At 51.3% G+C, this 22,790-nt stretch overlaps 1 protein-coding gene across 2 annotated transcripts in view; it reads right to left on the bottom strand.

The window, feature by feature from the left end:
- ABCC8 (ATP binding cassette subfamily C member 8) overlaps positions 1-22,790 on the bottom strand; it is an 84,574-nt gene that overhangs the window by 57,836 nt on the left and 3,948 nt on the right. For both annotated transcript variants that reach the window (XM_056130876.1, XM_056130884.1), the window contains exons 3-6: positions 19,901-20,022; positions 11,564-11,730; positions 8,192-8,434; positions 6,977-7,165 (exon numbers count right to left, since the gene is read on the bottom strand). In XM_056130876.1, the coding sequence (XP_055986851.1) occupies positions 6,977-7,165; positions 8,192-8,434; positions 11,564-11,730; positions 19,901-20,022 (721 nt within the window). The remainder of the gene's footprint in view (positions 1-6,976; positions 7,166-8,191; positions 8,435-11,563; positions 11,731-19,900; positions 20,023-22,790) is intronic.

Raw genomic sequence — 22,790 nt, 5'->3', positions numbered from 1 at the left:
TGGCGTCTCCTAGTCTCTGCCACAAACTTGTGATTTGGAGGGGACTGAACCACGCCACTTGTCTGGTTCTGGCATGCTGACTTGGGAAGCTCCGGTCCTGTGTAACATGTACTGAAACTCTTCGACCTTCTTCTCAGACAACTGTCTCCGGACACGGGAGTCTGTTATTTGATTCGTTTACTTTTTGTTTTCTCAGCGGCACTCAGGGCTGTCTTCTGGCTCTGTGCTCAGAGATATTCCTACCTGGTGGCACTCGGGGGAACCATATGTAGTTAATGGGACCAAACAGGAGTCAATAACATGCAAGGCAAGCACCTGTACTATCTCCCTGGCTCAGTTTGTTATTTCAAAGCAACCAAGCCTATCCTGGGAATTTATCACAGAAGAAGTAACTTAACACCAAGAAATAGCTGTGTGGAAGGCGGGGTGGGAGGGCAGTAGGGGGAAAAGTATAAAAAATCCACAAAAGCTTCCAAACCCTAGAGAATGGTGAAGTCCCTTGGGACGCAGTCCAGTTGTAACAGCGGGGATGCATTTGAGAAATGCGCCACTGGGTTATTTTCTCCTTGTGTGAGCAGGACAGAGTGTAACAACATCTAGGTGGCACCACCTGTGACACACCTAGGTGGCATAGTCCAGGCTCTGAGATCTCCTTGTGTACGTGGCCCCTCGCTGGCTGAGAACACCCTAAGTGACAGGAGAGTGTGCTCCCAGGACTCCCGGATCGTACAGCAGAGCTGCGATGCCTAGGGAAACTGGCGACAGGGCTGGAGGGAGAGGACAGCGCTGGCCTGGCATGGCCAGGTCCTCTGACTCACTGTGCCCTTGCGTAAGCTCCTCTCCCTCCCTGAGCCTCAGCTGTAAAATGAGCCCACGAGAGGTTTCTACATCGGAGAGTTGTGGTGGGAATTTCATGCCATAGCACAGCCCCCAAAGGTCCAGTAAGCATAAGCCCTGGATCGAAGACGGCTTCTGCCTTCTCTGCGGAAGAAGTGCTTCTTTTCTGGCTCTGCAGCTGAGTGCTGGGCACCCCGAGGTCAGCCTAGGCAGTTCCTATCTCAGAGGACTCAAGTTCACACTGGGCAAAGAGATCAGGGGTGCTTAGATGGTGCGGGCATAGGAAGTTAGGGAAGTGGAGAAGAGGAACCTTGAGGTCGATCACTGGAAGGCTTCCTGGAAGAGGGGACACCTGAGCTGAGTCCTGGCAGCAGAAAGGAGACGAGAGAGGGGAGGGAGGCACTCCAGGCCAGAGCAGGTACAGGAGCACTGCCACGAGAGCAGCCCACATGCTCACAGAATAAAAGCACAGAAATGCACACAGGGGTCCTGAATCACCCATGGTGGTGGCCACAAATGCAGAGGACATGAAGAAAGACGTACCGAGGTGGGGAGGACAAAGAGAAGACACACAGAGAGAATGGAAACTGGCTTCCAGGGGACTCATTCAGAAACACACGCCGCCCCCCTCCCCCAACCTACACACGCGTCCCCACAGTGGGGTAGAGGCTCTGGGAGCTCTTCCGCTCCCAAGCAGCCCAGCCCGTTCTTCCTCCCTCTGCTCAGCTGACAGCCCTGAGCAGCCCTGGCAGGCTGCAGTGCCAGCAGTACTTTATGAATCCAATTTTCTCACCCTCCCGCCAGATCAGCGCCTCCCCTGGCAGGTGACAGATTGCGGGTGGGGGTGGGGAGGGAGGGATGGGGCTGGAAAGAGCCCAGTGGAAGGGCTGCAGGGCTGGGGGGCATCCGCCACACCTCTGTCTTTAAAGAGGAAAGGTTTGTCCTTGTGACGCCAAGGGCAGCGAGATTCTTGCCAACAGTGCGCATCCCGGGAGGGGAAGCGAGGACAGGCGCGGAGGAAGCAGTGGGTGCCCGGCTGTGCAGTGTGCAGGGATGCTGCCCCCCGAGGCTGGAGCACTGCCCTTCCTGTGTTCGTGAGGCCCAGCAGAGCTCCTCCCCTCTCTAGTTTACAGCTGCTGGGGGCGACGAGGGTGGGTGGGGAGACAGGGGGACAAACCTAATGGCCTCAATGCATGACCCCGTTCCCCATTTTCCGGGTCCGGGAGCTCAAAGGAGAATGAAGCCAAATCCCCGGCAACGGCGGGATGGAGGATTCTTGGTTGCTGACACTGGTGGCTATATTTACTTTCAGCCCCCGTTTCTATGTCTCTGATTTGCTGATTGTATCTGGCTGCAGGGAACAAATATGAAATCCGATAAGGCCCTGCTGCCACTGAGGCAAGGCCATCTGTCTCGGGCTGGATGTGCTGACAAGTAACTGGGACAAGAACATTCCAACGAGACGGCAGGCAATCTCAGCGTTGGAACAGAAATATATAGGGGAGGAAAGAGACGACAACGCACATGTTCACAGGAACTAAACGTAAGTGCTTCTGAGCTGGGTAGAGCTTCAGGGACCCCAAGACCACAGCCAGCCATGTGCCAGAGATGTGCTCATGTTCTACCATGAGAACCACACGCCCCACTCCAGGGCTGCTCTTATCACATCCTGCCTCAGATAGAATCTCGTGTGCTTTGAGAAATGCAGGAAGAAGTAAATGTGGCCAGTCTGACAAGGGGGCTGGCTCTTGTGACTTCTCCGCACACAGATAACTGGCTCCATGCTGCTGCTGTGGCAGAATGGGGAGTATTCTGGTGATGTCTGAGGTCAGACCAAAATGAAAAATGGCACTCTTTTGGACAAGAGAAACAAGAGAAATGGTCCCCTCCTTCACTGCTGGTGGGAATGCTGACTGATTCAGCCCTTTTGGAAAACAGTATGGACGATTCTCAAAAAATTAGAAATTGAGCTCCCATTTGACCCAGCAATACCACTCCTGGGAATATATTCTGGAGAGGCAAAAAAGTACAGTCAAAATGACATTTGCACGTCTATGTTCATTGCTGCATTATTCACAACAGCCAAAATCTGGAAAAAAACCCGAGTACCCAAGAACAGATGACTGGTTAAAGAAACTTTGGTACATCTACACAATGAAGCACTATGTAGTTGTTAGAAAAGATGAAGTCATGAAATTTACATACAAGTGGTACTACATGGAAAGTATCATGCTAAGCGAAATGAGTCAGAAAGAGAGGGACAGACATAGAAAGACTGCATTCATCTGGGGAATATAAAGTAACAAAATAGGAGACTAACACCCAAGAATAGCCGAGATAAGTACCAGGAGGTTCACTCCATGGCTTAGAGGCCAGCTCCACATGCTAGGGGAAAAGGCAGTTCAGATAGAGAAGGAAGCACCAATAAAGGGTGTTGGGAGGGTCCTCCCAGGATGGGAAATGCATGCTGAAAATAGACTATAGACTGAACATGATTGACACTCAATGCCTCTTTTGCAAACCACAGCACCCAAAAGGAGAGAGAGAACAAAAGGGAATGGCCTGTCACAGAGGCAAGGTGGGATGGGAGGGATGAGGGGTGGGAGGGATACTGGGATCAGTGGTGGTGGAAAATGGGCACTGGTGGAGGGATGGGTACTTGATCACAGTATAACTGAAACCCAAGCACAAAAATTTGTAGCTCTACAACTGTACCTCATGGTGTTTCATTAATAAAAAAAGAAAGAAAGAAAAAAAAAAAAAGAAACAGTCCCTTTCTCTTTCTGGGTTGAATCGATTTTAGAGGCTCCAAAGACTTCAAAACCCACTAAAGTTTAAGGCACAAAGAGTCTTGGCATTTTTTTTTGGCTTTTTGGGTCACACCTGGCGATGCCCAGGGGTTACTCCTAGCTCTGCACTCAGGAATCACTCCTGGCAGTGCTCGGGGGACGATATAGGATGCCGAGAATTGAAACCGGGTCGGCCTGCGTGCAAGCCAAACACCCTCCCTGTTGTATTATTGATCTGGCCCTCGAATGTTGGCATTCTTGACTGCATAAAAAGTTTGCCCAACTTAGCCTGTCTAGGTTGTACTCATCTGTCATAGCCCACTGCAAGGAAAGCCTCTCTAGAAAGCTGGAGAACCACTGACAGAATTAATTAGTCACCTGCTGTAGTTCTCCTTGTGTTCCTTCCTTCTAAGAGTGGTGTTTAACACATCGCATAAAAATTCTGCAAGCAGATTTTTCTCTCTTCCCTTGAATTTCAGAGTCCTTGGCTGGAAGTGATGGCTTGATAATAAAAATAACCCAATTGGCATCACGGTTGTGTGTGCTCAGCTGTACAAGAGACTTGGGATCAAATCCCGACCAACACGAACCAGCAGAGCATCCCTGTGGAGAGTTCATTAGCGTTTCTGAGCCCCATGTTTATGTCTGTAAAAAGGAGTAAACATTTGGCCAACAGACATTAAGACATGTGCCTTGCCTGTAGCTGCGGCCACCCTGAGGGGAAAAAAATTACTCAGCACCCCCACCAAAACATTTGACTCATAAGAAGATTGGTAGGTCAATTATACCTCCATCAAGCTATTAGTAGCACTGCAGCACTGTGGCAATGCCCTCCTGTTGTTCATCGATTTGCTCGAGTGGGTACCAGTAACGTCTCCATTGTGAGACTTGTTACTGTTTTTGGCATATGGAATACGCCATAGGGAGTTTGCCAGGCTCTGCTGTGCAGGCAGGATACTCTCGGTAGCTTGCCGGGCTCTCCAAGAGGGACAGAAGAATCCAACCCGGGTCAGCCTCATGCCCTACCCACTGTGCTATTGCTCCACCCCTGCTATCGCTCTGCCCCCAAGCTATTAGTAAAAGAAGTACAAAAGGAATACAACCCTAACCCTAAAAGGTTGACTTGGGATTTACAGGGTATGCAGACATATACTTAGTGTTTCCAAGGTGGCTGATACTTTCTCCCAGCGGGCCAGGAAGTGTGCTGGAAGTTGGAGGAGAGGTAGTAACCTACAGTTCAATGGGGTTTATTTTCTGTGCGGTCACTTAAAGAAGTTAGATTTGGGGCTGGAGTGATAGCACAGCGGGTAGGGCTTTTGCCTTGCACGGGGCTGACCCAGGTTCAATTCCCAGCATCCCATATGGTCCCCCGAGCACCACCACTGAGTGCAGAGCCAGGAGTAACCCCTGTGCATTGCTGGGTGTGACCCAAAAAGAAAAAAAAAGAAGTTAGATTCCCGGTGGGGTCGCAGAATAATTTTTTTTTCTGGTGTGGCAGAAAAAAAAGATGTGGCAGGCGACATAAGTGTGGGAACATGTGGCTATCTCTACAGCCCACAATCTCCTCATGCCATTGTCTCAATACTCCCCAGCCCCACTGACTCTGGCACACAGTGTGGCTGAATAAACATTCACTAAACAACAGATGAGAGAGACTTGGAGTGTCTGAGAGTCCCGACTAGATGCGTTCACTGAGTAATTATAGCTCAAAAAAAAATTAATAGAAACCTCTTGAGGATTAAATAATATCTCCAGTTTTGGAGCCCATGAGATGAATAACATTACACAAAGGCATGTCATGCATTATTAAGCTCCCTACTTAGTAATTCACAGCATCACTTTTGTTCTGCTGCTTGTTAAAGATGATGATCTTGCTGAGAAAATAAAACCGAGTCTCATTAATAGAAGTGAGAAGTTTTCTATTTTGTGACACCTAAGGGCAGCAAAGCAAAAGAAGAAAGACTACACGTCTATGGACCACTACATGGCCCTCAACCCCCACCACACAGCCCACCCTCCACCCCCAGGATGGATACTGTTGCCCCCGTGTAGAAAACAAATCCCAGAAAGAATGTCTCTCTTTTCTACAACTAAGTTCAGATTGTAGCACTTTTAGAGTGAGAAAAGGCTATTGGAGAGTATGTAGTTCAATGGGTTTCACTTATTCTTGTTTTGTTCTGTCTTTGGGCCACGCCTGGTGGTGCTCAGGGCTTACTCCTGGCAGGCTGGGGAACCATATGGGCACGCTGGGGATTAAACCCGGATCAACTGTGTGCAAGGCAAGTGCCCTCCCTGCTGTCCTATCTCTTTGGGCCCTCCATTATTTTTATGAATTGGAAACATTTTGCCACATCATTCCTGGCATTGCTAGGAACCACTCCGAGCACAATGATGGGGAGTGCCCTCAGTAATGCTTGGGGATACTCTAGTATGAGGGATCCAATCTATGCCTCTTGCATGCAAAGTAAGTGCTCCAGTGGCCAGAGACAGTATAGTACATAAGGCACTTCTGGAACTCACACACAGCCAACTGGGGTTAAATCCCCGGCTTAATCCCCAACACCACATAGGGTTCCCCCCCCCCCCCCCCCCCGCCACAAACACTGCCAGTGTTAATCCGAGTACAGAGCCAGGAGAAAGCCCTGAGCACAGTCAGGCATGGCCCAAAAGAGACACAAGAAAAGCACACACTCCCTCCTACCCTTTGAGCTTCTCTATGGTCCCTTACAAATTTTATTTTATTTTTTTGCTTTTTTGGGTCACACCTGATGATGCACAGGGGTTACTCCTGTCTTTGCACTCAGGAATTACTCCTGGCGGTGCTCAGGGGACCATATGGGATGCTGGGAATTGAATCCAGGTCGACCGCATGCAAGGCAAATGCCCTACCCGCTGTGCGATCACTCCAGAACCCCTTATGAATTTTTGATGAGAAATCCCAGCATACTAGTAAAACGGAGGCAGTGCTAAATCAAACCTAGGGGGATAATTAGTCCTCCCCATGAGTTGTCCCTGGGCCCTCAAAAACAGTCCCCATGAGCCCCTGCAGAACCTCAGGTGCCAAGACTTCTCAGCAGGGGGAAGCCAGCTCCCTGACAAGTGAGTCTCCTGAGATGACATGGACCAAAAGGTCACAGCAGGAGCTGCTGACACTGGCTGGTTCCTGCAGCTTCCAGGGTGACTTCTGCTGCACAGTGCACGGTGGGGGCAGGAGGGTGGGTGCCAACAGTCCTGAGAGGCATTTCTGCCAACCAGCGGCTGAGCACTTCTAAGGAGGGCTACTGCTGGGGGGCTCTGTGCAGGAGCCCAGCTCACACCTGTTGGCCGCCCACTCCCCAGCGAAGCCTTACCTGTGGCTGGAAGACGTGGTTCTCCTTCCCCAAGTGGTCCACGATCCCGAAGATGCACAGGGGCCCGGCGAAGCCCAGCAGGTCGGCCAGGATGCGGAAAGTGCTGCTGAGGACCAGGCGTCTCCCAAAGGCATGGCACAGCGCCCGCCAGATGGCCCGGGCACCCTGCAGGCTCTGCGAGTCCTTCCGCTGCCCAGAGAGACCCACGGCCAGGTGAGGGAGGCTGAGGGTGCCTTTCCCGGGCCACTGCCTTCTTGCCGCCCCCCCCCCCCCCAAAGGAAACCCCCTGCTCCCTTGAGAAACCCGGGGACCACATCTGCTGCAAACAACTGGACTCAGGGAGAAAAGACATGGAAATACCCAGGACACACTTGGGGGCCTTATCACTGCTGCTGGGGGTTACCTGGGGGAAACTGAGGCCAGGTGATAAGTTAAGGCCCCAGAAGCAGTCAGAGGAGGAAAGCACTTTAAGGAGGTGGTCAGTGCATGGTCACCTGCCCCTGCAGCTGTCTCCTTCCCTGCTCTCTGGATGTCAAAGCAGAGGCAGCACAGGGCACTGGGCAAGGAGGCGGGAGACCATCTGTGCTACCCCTCAGCTCAAGGCCAGCCTTGGGCTGCTCACAGTCATTCTCTGGGCCTCAACTTCCTCTGGGTGCAATGGGGGCACCCTTGCCTCAGTTATCTTGACTCCGGGGACTAAAGTCCCTGTTTTTTTTTTTTTTCTTTTTGGGTCACGCCCGGCAATGCACAGGGATGTGAATTCCTGGCTCTGCACTCAGGAATTACTCCTGGTGGTGCTCATATGGGATGCTGGGAATCAAACCTGGGTCGACCACGTGCAAGGCAAATACCCTGCCTGCTGTGCTATTGCTCTGGCCCCACTAAAGGCTCTATTTGAAAGTGAACAAATAGCCTCTCCTTGGTACTCCTCAAGCTCCAAAAGGGTGCAGCAAAGGTACAGGGGGCACCCAGGGGTATCGCTGACCCTCTCTGGGCCTCAGTTTCCCCATCTGGACTGAGTTAGATCAGATGGCCTAAAGTCCAGGGACCAGTCCAGCTGTGACTGTGTCACAGATCTTCAGTCCTGGGCTTGTGCCTGCTAGGCTGTGGGGTTTGGGGCACACTTCCCCACCTACAAGGCTCATGTCCTAACTTGCCCCACTAGGAGTCAGTCCCCGGAGGCCCTCAGAGACTCGCGCTGGTGACCACGCTGACCTCCTGAGCATCGAAGGCCTCGCAGAGCCGCCGGTAGTTGGTGAGGGCCCGCATGGCGATGGGCAGCTTCCCGATGGCGCGGAGGTCGATGGGCTTCCGGTGCGCCGTCTTGATGAAAGCGTTCATCCACCAGTAGGTGCCTTTAGACAGCAGGTTCACAAAGGGCTGCAGGAAGCGCACCCCCAGGTCCTGCAGGTCTTCAGGGGGCTTCACCTCCCTCGGGTTCTTGAAGAAGATGTATCTCTGCGGGACCACCAGGAGGGATGAGTACCATGGCAGCATGGCCCTGTGACCCCACCCTTGTCCTCTAACAGCTGGGGGGTGAGGGTGGGGGGCTCCTCTGGCCTAATCCCTAGACAAAGTCCTTTGCTCACCCCTTGGCCATCCATCCCAGGACTTGGGACTTTTCCTTAACAATTTTGTTGTTGTTGTTGCTTGTGTGGGCAACGCCTGGCTGTGCTTAGGGCTACTCCCGGCTCTGTGCTCAGGGATCACTCCTGGTGGGGCTCAGGGTTGGTGATGATAGGGATGGAACCCTGGATGGGCTGTGGGCAGGCAAGTGCCCTAACCACTATACTATCTCTCCAGACCCTGGAGTCTTTTCTTTTCTTTTCTTTTTAAATTTTTTTCTTTTAATTTTAATGAATCACCGTGAGATACAGTTACAGAGTTACAAAGGTTCGTCATCACATTTCAGTCATATAATGATCAAGTACCCATCCCTCCACCAGTGCCCATTCTCCACCACCAGTGTTCCCAGTATCCCTTCTGCCACCCCAACTATCCCCCACCCCACCCCCGCCTCTGTGGCAGGCACATTTCTTTTTACTCTCTCTCTCTCTCTCTCTCTCCTTTTGGGTGTTATGGTTTGCAATACGGGTACTAACTGGCCATTATGTTCATTATAGTCTACTTTCAGCACACATCTCTCATTCCAAGCGGACCCGCCAAACATCATTTACTTGGTGGTTTCTTCTCTATCTCAGCTGCTGTTTCCCCCAGCATGTGAGACCGGCTCCTGAAGTCTTTTCTTTTCTTTCTTTTTTTTTCCTTTTTGGGTCACACCCAACAATGCACGGGGGTTACTCCTGGCTCTGCACTCAGGAATTGCTCCTGGCAGTGCTCAGGGGAACATACGGGATGCTGGGAATCAAACCCGACGGGTCGGGTGTGCGCAAGGCCCTACCTGCTATGCTATAGCTCCAGCCCCTGAAGTCTTTTCTTGAGGTCTCCTCTGACTCCCTGGGCCAGGGCAGAGCAGAATCTCCACCTGAGACTGGTCTCTCTGCAGCTCCCAGCTGGGTCAGAAGGGCACAGAGCCAGGCAGGCCTGAATTTCAGTGCTGCCTCTCCCACAGACTGGCATGGTGGCCATGCATGGGGCTCCCTGCCAGTGTGCTCCTAACAGGAGGTGGGGCATATGGCACAGGACTGTGTGCGGATGAGTTCAGGTAGGAGCGTAGGGGGTGTAGGAGCGTAGGAGCAGCTCTGTGCCCTGCATCTGTAAACCCCCATGCATCAAACCTAAGGAAAGGCAGAGAAGTCAGGGAAATGACAATGAAAGCCCAGACTGCACACGCATTGGGGCTGCCCAAATTAGAAATAGTGTGTGTGTGGGGTCCCTTCATGCGTGAGGCTCATCCGAACTAACCAGCAGAGGAACCCAGGCATGTGGGACCCGATGCTGAGATCTCCAAGCCTGTTTGGATCGGGACTGGGCCTCCTCCACCCAGATCCCCCATCTTCCAGTAGGTAGGTGTTATACACACCAACTGCCCCCAGCGCCATGTTATCTCATCAACGGCCAAGACCCAGAGACTATAAAACCCAGCTCCCTGAAGCTCGAATTCAAAGCCACACAACCTCTTACTATCTAGTTCTTACTCTTGGAGAACCCACCAGGCTACCAAGAGTATCTTGCCCACATGGCAGAGTCTGGCAAACTCCCCATGGCGTATTCAATATGCCAAAACCCAGTAACAATGATGGGTCTCATTCACCTGACCATGAAAGAGCCTCGAATGTGGCACTTTCTAAAATCTCAGGGCTAGGACGAAGGAGATATTACTGGTGCCTGCTCCAGGAAATCGATGAACAACAGGATGACAGTGATACAGTGATACAGTATGTGCGGGGGGGGGGGGGGGGAAGTTTCCTACTCACTGCCCAAGATCACAGTCTGGATGGAGAGTGACAAGCTCCATCTCCCCTCATGTAAAATATACCACCCCTCCACCCAGCAACTCTCCACCTTCGAGTCTCGAAGAAATGAGAAGGAGCAATACATAGAGAAAGGATGTGGATACACCATTCGTCGTGAAGGCAAAAACTTGGTAATAAAAACCCTGAATGTCCATCATGAGGGTCAGGGAAGAATAAACACAGCTGCGTGTAAATATTTTGTGGCCATTAGGAAAACTCAATTAGTTTAGTCACACAAGAGGGCAGCCCAGGAGAGAAGCAAGCCACAGGAAACTGTGTATAATATGATTTCATTTTTAGAAAATGAAAATTGAATAGGAATGCTTCTAAACTTTGCATTTTGTTTATCCTTTGCATGTTTACACAGCAGGTAGGGTACTTGCCTTGCAGCCACCCAGCTGACCCTAGTTCCATCACTGGCACTATATATGGTCCCCTGAGCACTGCTAAAAGAGACCCCTGAACAAAGAGCCAGGAGTAGCCCCTTGAACTACAGATGAGTTGAGGTAGGAGCACAGACAGCTCTGTACTGTGCAAATCACTAAGTAAACCCCTTAAGGAACCTTGAATACATACAAATGTGTGCTATCATACTGATAAAAATCTGGATTCCCCAAGGAAGGAGAGAGATGTGTATACAGAACTCAGGGAAGGGAGCAAGCTAAAAAGGCAAGAGATTAAGACAAAAGGCATGCAGGCGGGGCTGGAGTGATAGCACAGCAGGTAGGGCGTTTGCCTTGCACACGGCAGACCTGGGTTCGATTCCCAGAATCCCATATGGTCCCCTGAGCACCGCCAGGAGTAATTCCTGAGTGCAGAGCCAGGAATAACCTCTATGCATCACCCCCCACCCCCCAAAAAAAAGACATGCAGGCCTTTTCATTGAAGCAGGTGTTCAAGTGACCAATATGTTCAAACAAGTACAACCTTCCATCATCTGGAACTCACAAGCACGCATCTGCAGGATGAAGACTGGAGTCCTTCACCCAGAGTCCTTCATCCTGTCACCTCCTCTCCCCCCCCCCCCCCCCCCCCCCCCCCCCGGACCCAGAGGGCAGCTGGGTCTGAGGGACTTCTCCTGAAACACCTCCCATGGCCTCAGTTTCCCTTTGGGGCACGATTAGGAAGCAGGGCAGGAAGCTGCCTCAGGTCTGCCCTGCGGGGTGCTTACCCGCACCCTGATGACATTGAGCTCCACCAGAAGCAGCATCCCGTAGAGGAGCACCAGCAGCCCCGTGAGGCAGAAGCGCAGCTGGGAGAAGCCGATGGCATGGTCGTAGAACTTGACAAACTTGATGGTCTTGGTGATGAAGGCCAGAGTCCAGTAGACAAGCAGGGCTGCAGAGGAGAGAGAATGGAGTGCATGTATGCGTGTGTGTGTGTGTGTGTGTGTGTGTGTGTGTGTGTGTGCTCGTGCGCGTGTGTGCTCATGCTTGGGCCAGGGTGTGGGAGGGCAGGGAGGGGTGGGGATGGGCATGGGACGGGTATGCCCACAGGAGGGTGCCTTTTGAACTGACGCATGCACATGCAAACATGTTGAAAACACGAATGATCAGGGGCTGGGATGACCGTACAGCAAATAGGGTGTTTGCCTTGAACGCAGCAGACCCAGGTTTGAATCCCAACATCCCATTGGTCCTCCGAGTCCACCAGAAGTGATGCCAGGAGTGATCCCTCAGCACGGAGCCTCCAGAAATAATCCCTGGGCATTGCCAGGTGTGGCCCCCAAACACCAATAAAACGAAGGGAAATAACGGGGAAACAGGGGTCAGGGTCCTGGGTGTATGGTCAACGTGAGGAGTGGTATAGCTATATAGACTCAGCAACACTGAAGACAACACGAGATCCAAACTACAACCACCAAACTTTAAAATGTGCCTGTCAAGGTGGCAGGCTGGGGGGTGGGCTGTTGGGAGGGAACTAGGGAACAATGTGGAGGCAAGTTGACACTGGTGATGGGATCGGTACTAGAACACTATGTGTCTAAAACACAACTATCAATAACGTTGTAAATCACGGTTCTTAAATAAAATTTAAAAATTTAAATCAAGAGGATTTAACATATTCCAGACTGTGGCCAGTAAGTCCTTTAGGGATCATCTCACTTACTCTTTACATAACCTTATGATCACTTACCCCTTACATAATTTGATGAGGGAAGTGGCATAGTTGCCCCAAGTTACCTGACCAGAGAGGTTGAGTAACTGATCTGAGGTCACACAGCAGGTTCTGTCACACAGTGATAACCACACCCTTTCTATTGACTTCCTTTTGGGATTCTCAAGCTGAGATTTTTTTTTAATTTTTATGGTTTGGGGGCCACACCTGGTGATGCTCAAGGGTTACTCTTGGCTCTGCACTCAGAAATCGCTCCTGGCAGTGCTCGGTGAAGGCGGGGGGTCCATATGAGGTGCCAGGGATTGAACCCAGGTCGGCTGCATGCCAGGTAAGTGCCCTTCCCACGGTACTATTACTCCAACCCAAGCAGAAGATCACCTTTAATCCAACTCATTCTTTTGACTGACAAAGAAATTGAGGTCCAGAGAGGGGAGGGTGACCTCCCCAAGCTCCCTATAAACTAGTGCTCAATCGAGGGTCAGTGTTTAGGCCCCTGCCCACAGCTTCCCTCCATCCCCCCAAACAAAACAAAACACCTAGTCCAGTGCCCATTTCAGCCTGATGATGCCCTTCAGGGAGCAGGGATTGGCTTACAAAACTGGGGTCCCAGTCCGGAGAGGCAGTAAGCAAAATGGTCAGGAATGCCTGGGGTCGCAGCTTGGACTTAATAGCTTAAGACACGGCCTTGAGTAGCTGATTTCATCCACCTCAGTATGGTCAACGTGAGGAGTGGTATAGCTATATAGACTCAGCAACACTGAAGACAACACGAGATCCAAACTACAACCACCAAACTTTAAAGATGCAGTGAGTACTTCCTCGAAGGCTATGTGAGCATGGTGGAGGGAGCTCAGCACAGTGAGAATGCAGTGAACGCTCACTGGATATAAGTTGATATTTCTATCTCCTAAAAAAAATGGCATTTGGGGGGCAGGCAACCTCTGGGGAGCTGCTCTAGGTTCTGCGCTCTGGGGTCTGTCCTGGAGGACCATGCAGTACTGGGGTTCGAAGTCAGGCGGCTGAGTTATTTCTCCAGCCCTGTTAATATTTTCATTATCTTCCGGTTTCCAACTGGGGCCCATACATATGCGTGGATTCTCTCCTCTAGTCCCCTAACCACCACTCCTGCCATAACATCTGTTGGCTGCTACAGACCACCCCCTCACAAAGCCTGGGCCAGACGCAGATAAAGGCAGCTGAAATTCCCTGGCACCCCTTTATGCTTTTCTGCTACCAACTCACAGGACTAGGTGAAAGTTCGTTCAATTAGACAGGTCTCAGATCTCCAGGTCGCCAGAAAGGAGGCCAATCACTTGCCTCCAATACCTACATCCCCCATCCCCACACACCCCAGCATCAGAACCTGTTCAGTCCTTCACGAGGGGGGCCAAGACTTGCAAACATGCTTCATGCTGGTCTTGCCTCTAATACTTAATAGACACAGTCTGATGTGATGGTTGTAACAACCCTCTGACTTAGGCAAGGACCGACTATTCCTGTCCAGATGTGGAAACTGAGGGAGGGTCAGGGAGTCTAAGCTCATGCCCGAGATTGCACAGGGAGTCGGCAATAAGAAATAAACCCAAGGATTGTCTCCAGTCACAGTCTCCAGTGCGAATCTTCAGCCTGTACACACACACACACACACACACAACAGAAGCAGCAGCAGAAGCAAGAGCTTAGTGCTCAACTGAGAGGGGAGGAAAAGGCCAGAAACTCAGCACAGGATCTGGTGGGCATCTGCACTGGCATGACCCTGGCCATCTCCCTCCCCTTCCCCATTTCCCACCTCTGACCTGGTTTACCTGCTGACCATCTTGATTCCATTCCCTTCTCCCCCTCTCTGTGGCAGCCTGGCTCCAAGCCCCCAGCTGTTCTCCCCTAGACTACCTGGATCCTCCTCACGTTTCCCTCCATCCCCTCTTGCCCACTGTTAAGCTAGTCTTTTTAAATTTTTTAAAAAAATTTATAATAGCACAGTGGGTAGGGCGTTCGCCTTACAAGCGGCCAACATGGCCGACCCGAGTTCGATTCCTCCGCCCCTCTCGGAGAGCCCGGCAAGCTACCGAGAGTATTCGATATGCCAGACACAGTAACAACAAAGTCTCCAATGGAGACGTTACTGGGCCCGCTCGAGCAAATCGACGATCAACGGGAGGGCCTTTACCTTTACCTTTATAACTTAGTTCACAATATTTTATTACATTTAATATTCAAACACCAATCCCACCACCATTATACCTCCCCACCACCAAATTTGGGATGTTTCCATCCCAAGCCCCAATCCCTGTCCCCAAAACAAAACCAAAATAATATATTTTGTATTGTCTGTTATAAAGAACTGCTTGAAGCTGCCTACAAAAAAAGTGTTCATATAGGAGACAGTGTGAAGATTGTTCTATTTTGTCAGGAGCCATTATGACATTCTATAGGATACCACTAATATATTGTTAAAGTTTGGGTGATGTGAGCTTTGATATATATGTTTGAAAATATGCATATATGCACATGTATGTGTATATATATATATTTCCCTCTATGATTTGTTGCCTACTGCCTGAACCCCATCAAATATGGTGTGGTAATTATGGAAAATGGATAGGGAGTGTCTTATGATGTGTCTCGGTCCTGGAATAAGTTCACTCATATGTGGGGCGTGGCCTGAGCGTGTGAGGAGTGGCCTTGAGCATGGTGGTGGTTGCATTGTGGAGGTTTTCGGCTGCCAGGGCTGGCTCCCTTGGGACAGGGAGGGCTCTCATGTCAAGCTAGTCTTTAGAAAGCAATGGAGACAGCCAAAGATGGTCTCCGTGCACCCCGGCTCACAGCAGCTGATTCATAACTAAAGGGTGGAAGCTCTCCATGCATCCACCAATAGATGATAGATAACCACATGGGGTTCATAGAGGCCACCTGTAAAAAATGAGTCTGAGCTGTGAGGTTCCATTTATACATGGATTTGGTATTCAAGAAATACATTGGCTCTCCACAATCTTGTCTTCACCATTCACAGGTTCATCCCACCATGGCCAGTTGCCTGAATCTGTGGATGTGGAACTGGAGAGAGAGTGTGGGAGGGTATGGAATAGGAGGGACAAGGGCTCCCTTGGCCTGGGGCAGGACCTGAAGTCAGTCCTCTGTGGAGACCAACGAATGATTTTGGTTCATTACGGACAAAGACAACAGTTATGTAAAATATACAGAATGCAAGGGTGCCTTAAACCTACTGTTAATGCAAAGGTCACTGTGCAGACAATAAAACATTATGCAACTCTTAAAAAAGGAAGAATATTTTGGCATTGGTAGGAGCATTCTACAACATGAGTGAACCTTAATATATCATGTGACAATAAATGAGCCAGTCAGCCAGTCACAAATAGACAAACATATCTGAGATAGCTGAGTGTGGGCTGATTCGTAGATCTATTTTTTTTTTTGGTGGATCACACCCAGTGATGCTCAGGGGTTGCTCCTGGCTCTGCGCTCAGGAATTACTCCTGGTAGTGCTTGGGGGACCATATGGGATGCCGGGGATCGAACCCGGGTCAGCCGTGTGCAAGGCAAACGCCCTATCCACTGTGCTATTGCTCCGGCCCCTGATAGAAATGGTATTTTGAGGGGGCTTAGAGGCAAGGAGAAAAGAGGAAGTTGTTGAAGAATGAGTTCAGGGTTCCGATTTGGGAAGAGAAAAGATTTTGCAGTTGGGTGGAGATGGCCCATCAGCGTGAACATACTCAATGCCACCGAACTGTGTAATTAAAAGTAGTTAAACTGGGTTGGGGGGAGGTCTGGGGAGATAGTGAAAGGGAAGGAACAAATCCTTTGTATGTGGGGGTCCTGGGTTTGACCCTCAACACCACATAGCTCCCTGAGCACCAAACTGGAAACAACCCCCATACATCAAGCCTGAATTAACCCCGAGCATGATTGGGTATCACCCTTCCAAAAAAATATTGTTTCATTGGCTTTTGGTTTGTTTGATTTTTGAGTCACCTCCAGTGGTACTCAGAACCTACACCTGGATCTGTGCTCAGGGATCATAGTTGGTGGTGGTCAGGGAGGCATATATGGTGCCAGGGATTGACCCTGGGTCAGTTTTGTGCAAGGCAAGCACCTTACCCTGTTCCATCTTTCTGGGACCTGGCATGGCTACATTATATATGTCACTATGCACACACATGCATACATTCTCAACACCCTTGGCCTCAGGTGAGGTCCTGGAGGGCCCTGCCTGGTGCAGGCCCCACCTGCCCCTGCAGCCTTCATGTTCTACTCCCTCTGCTGGTTTTTTCCTCGTGTGTTTTGCTTCCCTTTACTCTGGGACTCTGCCTCTGTTCCTTCCGAGGCCAGCATCCCCCTGTCCTTTCTTAGTTCCCAACTAAGTCCTCCGGTCTTGGCTCTAACATGGCTCTCATATGCTTCCACCCATGTCGGTGGTTTGCTCTGGACCGTGGGTTCTCTTGCTAGGCTCTGGACTGTGACCACACTGGTAGCCTCCTCCGAGGGTGAGCTGCTCCCCACCTGTTCCCCGCCTCCCACTGTCTTCCTGTCCTCCATTCATCCATCCCCGTGCCTTCTTGGGTGCGTCCTCCCCTTTCTCCCCTGCTCCACCACTGCCAATCCCGCCAGAGGCTCAACCCTCAGCACAGAGAAAGGCGGGAGTTAGTCCCTGCTCGTGGGGGAAGGACCAGTCCCTCCATGAGTGGTAATTTGTGTGGAAGCCGAGAACACTGTGTGCTTTCTGGAGAATGAGAGACATTCGCCAGATGCCTGCGAGAGGGCTGCGGGGACACCCCCACCGGGCCAGGGTTAATGCGGGGGCTCTCTGCGCGCCAGCAGCAGCCAGCAGACGCTTGAGTGGGAAGCTCTCTGGGGTCTAGACTTAGTACTTCCTGCTCTCAAGCTGCTGCTCTCCAAGTCCCCCAACCACACTCACATGGGCCCAGCCCTGCAGGGTGTGGGGGAGTCACCCCAAGGATGCTGGTGGGGCCTGCTCCCACCTTACACTAGGAGGGCAGAGCCACGGCTCCACACCCACCCGACACCACCACAGGGTCTGGCGCTGCATAGAATGTTCCACTAGATAGGGCGACAGCTAGACATCAGGCCCACTTGATGACACACAGCCCGGACCCAGCCTGACAGGCAGATGGACAGCCCAGGCTTTGGACCCGCAGACCCAGCCCAACCCAGTGGCGGGCCTGGAGGTGGAGGGCTCTGCCAAGACACCCAGCTCCTAAGACTTCATTTCTGGCTCTGCCCCATGCTGAACTGAGCTGACTCCTACCAGGCTCTGAACCTCTTTGAAGTCTCAGTTTCCCCATCTGTAAAGAAGGATACTAGTGGCACTGCATAGCACTGCTGAAAGGACTGAGTTAATGCCTCAAACACACAGAGAGCCGTGCCTGTCACACAGTAGGTGCTGAATGAGTGTCTGTCGCACAGTAGGTGCTGTCATTATTTCTAACCTGTGCTTCAGCGCCCACACCTGAGACAAGTCAGCAGGGCCCCTAGGGAGAGTGAGTGAGACCTGGCCTACGTGAAGCTGAGAGTCCAGCCTGCACATAGCGCCTCCTCCAGGGAAGCCCACAGCCAGCACCACTAGCTTCTAATGACTTTGTTGTTGTTGTTGTTGTTGAACCACACCTGGCGGAGCTCAGGGCTTACTCCTGGCTCTGTGCTCGGAAATCACTCCTGGCAAGGTAGCTGGGATGGAGAGAGGAGCACTAAATAAATGATGATTGGAAGGATCGCTCCATGTTGAAAGTAGACTATGGGCCAAACATGATGGCTGCTTTTTCACCTGTATTGCAAACCATAACATCCAATAGGACAAAGAGAGTAAGAAGAATTGTGCCTGCCACAGAGGCAGGAGGTGGGAAGGGATGGGGGTGGGGGGATACTGGGAACATTGGGGTTGGGGAATGGGCACTGGTGGAGGGGTGGGTACTTGAACATTGTTTTACTGAAACACAATCATGAAAGTCTCTAAGTCTGTAAATGTATCTCACGATGATTCATTAAAATACAAAATTTAAGGGGGCTGGATCAATAGTAGAGCAGTAGGGCGTTTGCCTTGCCCGCAGCCGACCCGGGTTTGATTCCCAGCATCCCATATGGTCCCCCGAGCACTGCCAGGAATAATTCCTGAGTGTATGAACCAGTAACTCCTGTGCATCGCCGGGTGTAGCCCCCCCCCCCCCAAAAAAAGGAAATCACTCCTGGCAGTGCTCAGGGGGCCATATGAGATGCAGGGGATCAAACCTGGGTCTGCCTCATGCAAGGCCTTCCGCACTGTTGGACAGCCTTTCCTGCGGTCCTATCTCTCCAGCTTCCAGCACCAGTGGTTTCTGCCTGTGTCCCAGAGTCCTGCTCCTCCAGAGCCACACCCTGTTGGCAAATCACAGCTTGTGCTACAGGACCCTTGCTCTGCTCACACCCGCCCTTGTGCTTCCCGTGCCTACGAGCCTTTGCTGTGTTCCTCCAGGCCTGACTCACCCTCCAAGTGCTCACCTGACACTTCAAACTGAGTTTCTCAGGGCTGGAGTGATAGCACAGTGGGTAGGGCGTTTACCTTGCAAGCACGGCCGACCTGGGTTCTATCCCCGGCCTCCCATATGGTCTCCTGAGCACCACCAGGGGTAATTCCTGAGTGCAGAGCCTAGCAAGAGAACCCACGGTCCAGAGCAAACCACCGACATGGGTGGAAGCATATGAGAGCCATGTTAGAGCCAAGGCCGGAGGACTTAGTTGGGAACTAAGAAAGGACAGGGGGATGCTGGCCTCGGAAGGAACAGAGGCAGAGTCCCAGAGTAAAGTCCCTGTGCATCACTGGGTGTGACCCAAAAAGAAAAAAAAAACTGACCCATCCTCCCTCCTTTGCCCCCTGACTATGTTGGCAGGGAACATCCCCCTCTCCTTCTGCCACGTGCTCATGTCAGACGCCTGGACACTGCTCACGGCTTTCTCACCCCCTGACCTGCTCTCTGGCTTTTGCTCCCCTCACTCAGCTGCTGTGACCCACACTGGCCCCTCTGCTCCTCTCAGTGGTGTTTCCCCCACCCCACCCGCCATACTAGCAGAGAGCTTGCCTGCCACACCCTGCAGCCTGAGGCCAGCCCTCACCCCCTTCCCCAGTCTGCCCTCCTCAGAGCTCCATTCCTTCCTGCTTGTCTGCTCCCCTGTCCCCTGTCTGCGCCTGGCTGTCTCTCTCCTCCAGGCTGTGAAATTTCACTCGAGTTGGGGGCTTTGCTTCTGCACTTTCCAACCTCTGGTGCACAGGGATCGAATCTGACACCAGCGAATCCACAGCACATGCTGGTGGGGGGCTGGAGGGGGCAGTGGAGATGAATGCAGGGGGGCCCATCCCTTGCCCTCCCCACCCTTCCCCTACCGATCAGCAGCTTGGGGAAGTTGGAGGTCTCGATGTTGTGATAGTAGACCACGGAGGTGACAGCCGCCAGGAACGCCATCCCCGCTGGCATATACAGGTGGAGATGGCGGGATTCGGTGACCCTGGGACAGGACAGGAGGGGAAGAGAGAGAGAGTGGATACAGATGTGCTGTGTAGCCCACAAAGACCAGCCCAGCACCCATCAGAGGGACAGCCCACTCCCTACTCAGACAGCTCTTCTCCACCCATGCCCCACATTCCTTTAACTGAGGGGTACATGGGACCACATAAGGACGTGGGGAGGGCTCATGGCTCCCCTGGATGGTGGCTTCTCTCCCTGGCTTCTGGCTGACAGAGCACAGGGCTGGAAGCCAGTGTCAGTGCTCACGGCCACAAACTGAACCACTTTTCCGGGGACTGAGCTCAGCTCAGCCCTGGCGACCCGAGGCAGAGCAGGGGCCTGGACAGCACAATTTTCAGCAGCAGCCCCAGTGGACACGAGCCATGTGAATTGGCATAGACACAGGGGCTGGGTTGGCCAGGCTGTCAACAATCAATATTGACTGAGTGCTTACCGGGTGCCAGGCAGCGTTCTGAGCACAGGATGGATGCAAATGCATCTGGTTTATCTAATTTCACAAACTCCTGTGAAGTAGAATGAGAGTCCTCCTGACAAAGGTGAGATATCTGGGGGCACAGAAGGGCTAAGAAACAAGCTCGAGGTCACTGCTTTCTTGGGGTCACCTACACCAGCATGTATCCTGGCCATTTTACCTTCAACAGCTATCATGGGGTGTTGTGGGGGGAGGACTCTGCTCTGGTGATGAGACCCGGTGGGAGGCAGAGCCAAAAGATAGTACGGCAGTTACCAAACCAACAGGGTTCAAGTACTGACATCACACAGCATCACTGGGTGTGGCCTAGAGGCCCCTGTAAAGCCAGGCACCCAAGTATCCCCAACAGCATCCTCAGGCCCTCTAATTGAATCGACAGACTGGGTAGTTGGCTGAAAGTCACCGGGGGATATACCCAGTCTAGGACAGAGACAGTGATTGGATCACACAGTCAAGCAATTCTACACGCCTTGGTCAGTGGTTGGTCCAATTCAAGCTAACACGAAGTCTACAGGGGATGATCTTTTGCCCGAGGAAGAGAGAGGCTAACGGCATGAAGTCACATCCCCTGTACTCTGCTGCCCAGCTCAGGAGCGTGGGGTTTGCTTTCTACAGGAGGGAGCCAAGGAAGGACACAACCACGTCCCTTTGCATTCGCCAGTGGTTTCCAAAGTGACACCTGGAGTAGGGCAGCCATCCTATGATGATGAGGAAGGACTTGGTGGGTACACAGAGGACAGTGTTAGGATGCAGGGAGGAGGGTTCCCCACGCTATCAATGAGCTGCCAAACCAACAAGAAAAAACCACCTCATATTTCTCGTTAAATGAAACCTCAAATGTAGATGTTCTTTAGGACTCAATGATTGGATATTTGTAGCAAAAAAAAAAAAAAAGGGAGGGAGGAATAGGAAGTCAACCAGACACTGCTGGAAACACTGGAAATCTCCAAGACCAAACCCGTGCCTCTGAACTCTGTGAAATAATGTTGAATATCTCTATACTCTCTCAAAAATTTTTGATACTACTGCTCTGTGCTCAGGATGCACAGCTGGAGGTGCTTAGAAGACCATAATATAGTGCTAGGATTCAAAGCATAGGTTAGGTTCATAGCCCCATAAAAGGCAAATGACTTAAGCTATCTCTCCAGCCTTCTTGCACAAAGACATCTAAAATCATATAAGTTTAATTAAATTCACTTTTTTCACAGAAGACAGAAATGACTAATATTATATAAAATTAACTAAAATGATGGCCGTAACTGAAATAAATGTTTTATGATGTGACTTGATAGATTTTAGCTCTTCAATTGAATCATATACATGGAATTAGCTAAGAAAGTAGGTACAAGTTTTAGACTTAGAGTTTTCCCATGTGTGTTTGGGGGGAAGGGGGAAACACATCCTAGTTACATTGTTAAAAGTGTTTCTTTTTTTCCTCACTAAAGACACTGTCTTGCTGGATGTGAATTCAGAGAAGAGCAGAAACAAATTTGAAGCTTTGCACATACCGGTGACAGTAGGCAACAAATCATAGAGGAAAATATATATATGTGCAATATAAATAATATAAATAAATATATACATATATATATCTCAGAGAGCCCAGCAAGCTACTGAGAGTATCACACACGCACAACAAAGCCTGGCAAGCTCCCCATGGCATATTCAATATGCCAAAAACAGTAACAATAACACGTCTCATTCCCATGACCCTGAAAAAGCCACCAATGGTTGGGAAAGATGAGTAAGGAGAGAGAGGCTGATAAAATCTCAGGGCTGGGATGAATGGAGACGTTACTGGCACCCACTCGGGTAAATCGATGAACAACAGGATGACAGTGATACAGTGATACAGGAAGAAAACACAGAGCACTAGAGGAGATTCTCCAGATGCGTGCATGAATCACTTGAGGAGGTTTGCCCTAAACTGGACTCCAGTTCGGTGACCATGGCTTCCACCCCTTCCCCAGGGGTCCCTGCCCCCTAGCGGTCCAGACAGGTCTGCGACCCCATGCCCTGGTGAACTGAGGGGCCACGGGCAGCAGGGTCTGTGCTTCTCCTCCTGTCTGCCCCCTTCTCAGTCCCCTCCTTCCTGTTTCCCTGCCCAGAGGAAGCCAGCGAAGACCAGGTGCCAGGCACCCACAGACCCAATTCTCTGCCATCTCCCAGGGTCAGGGCACGCTGTCAACACAGGGTAATGGCACTCGGTGCCCGGGAGGCTAACTGCACTCAGGTCATCCCCCAGGGCCCCTGTGGCCACCACAGCTTAGCCAGGC

The sequence above is a fragment of the Sorex fumeus genome, unplaced genomic scaffold, assembly GCF_029834395.1.
Source record: "Sorex fumeus unplaced genomic scaffold, SorFum_2.1 ptg000007l, whole genome shotgun sequence".
Classification (NCBI taxonomy): Eukaryota; Metazoa; Chordata; class Mammalia; order Eulipotyphla; family Soricidae; genus Sorex; species Sorex fumeus.
The sequence above is the reverse complement of the archived record's forward strand: the minus strand, read 5'-3'. Positions and strand labels throughout refer to the sequence as shown.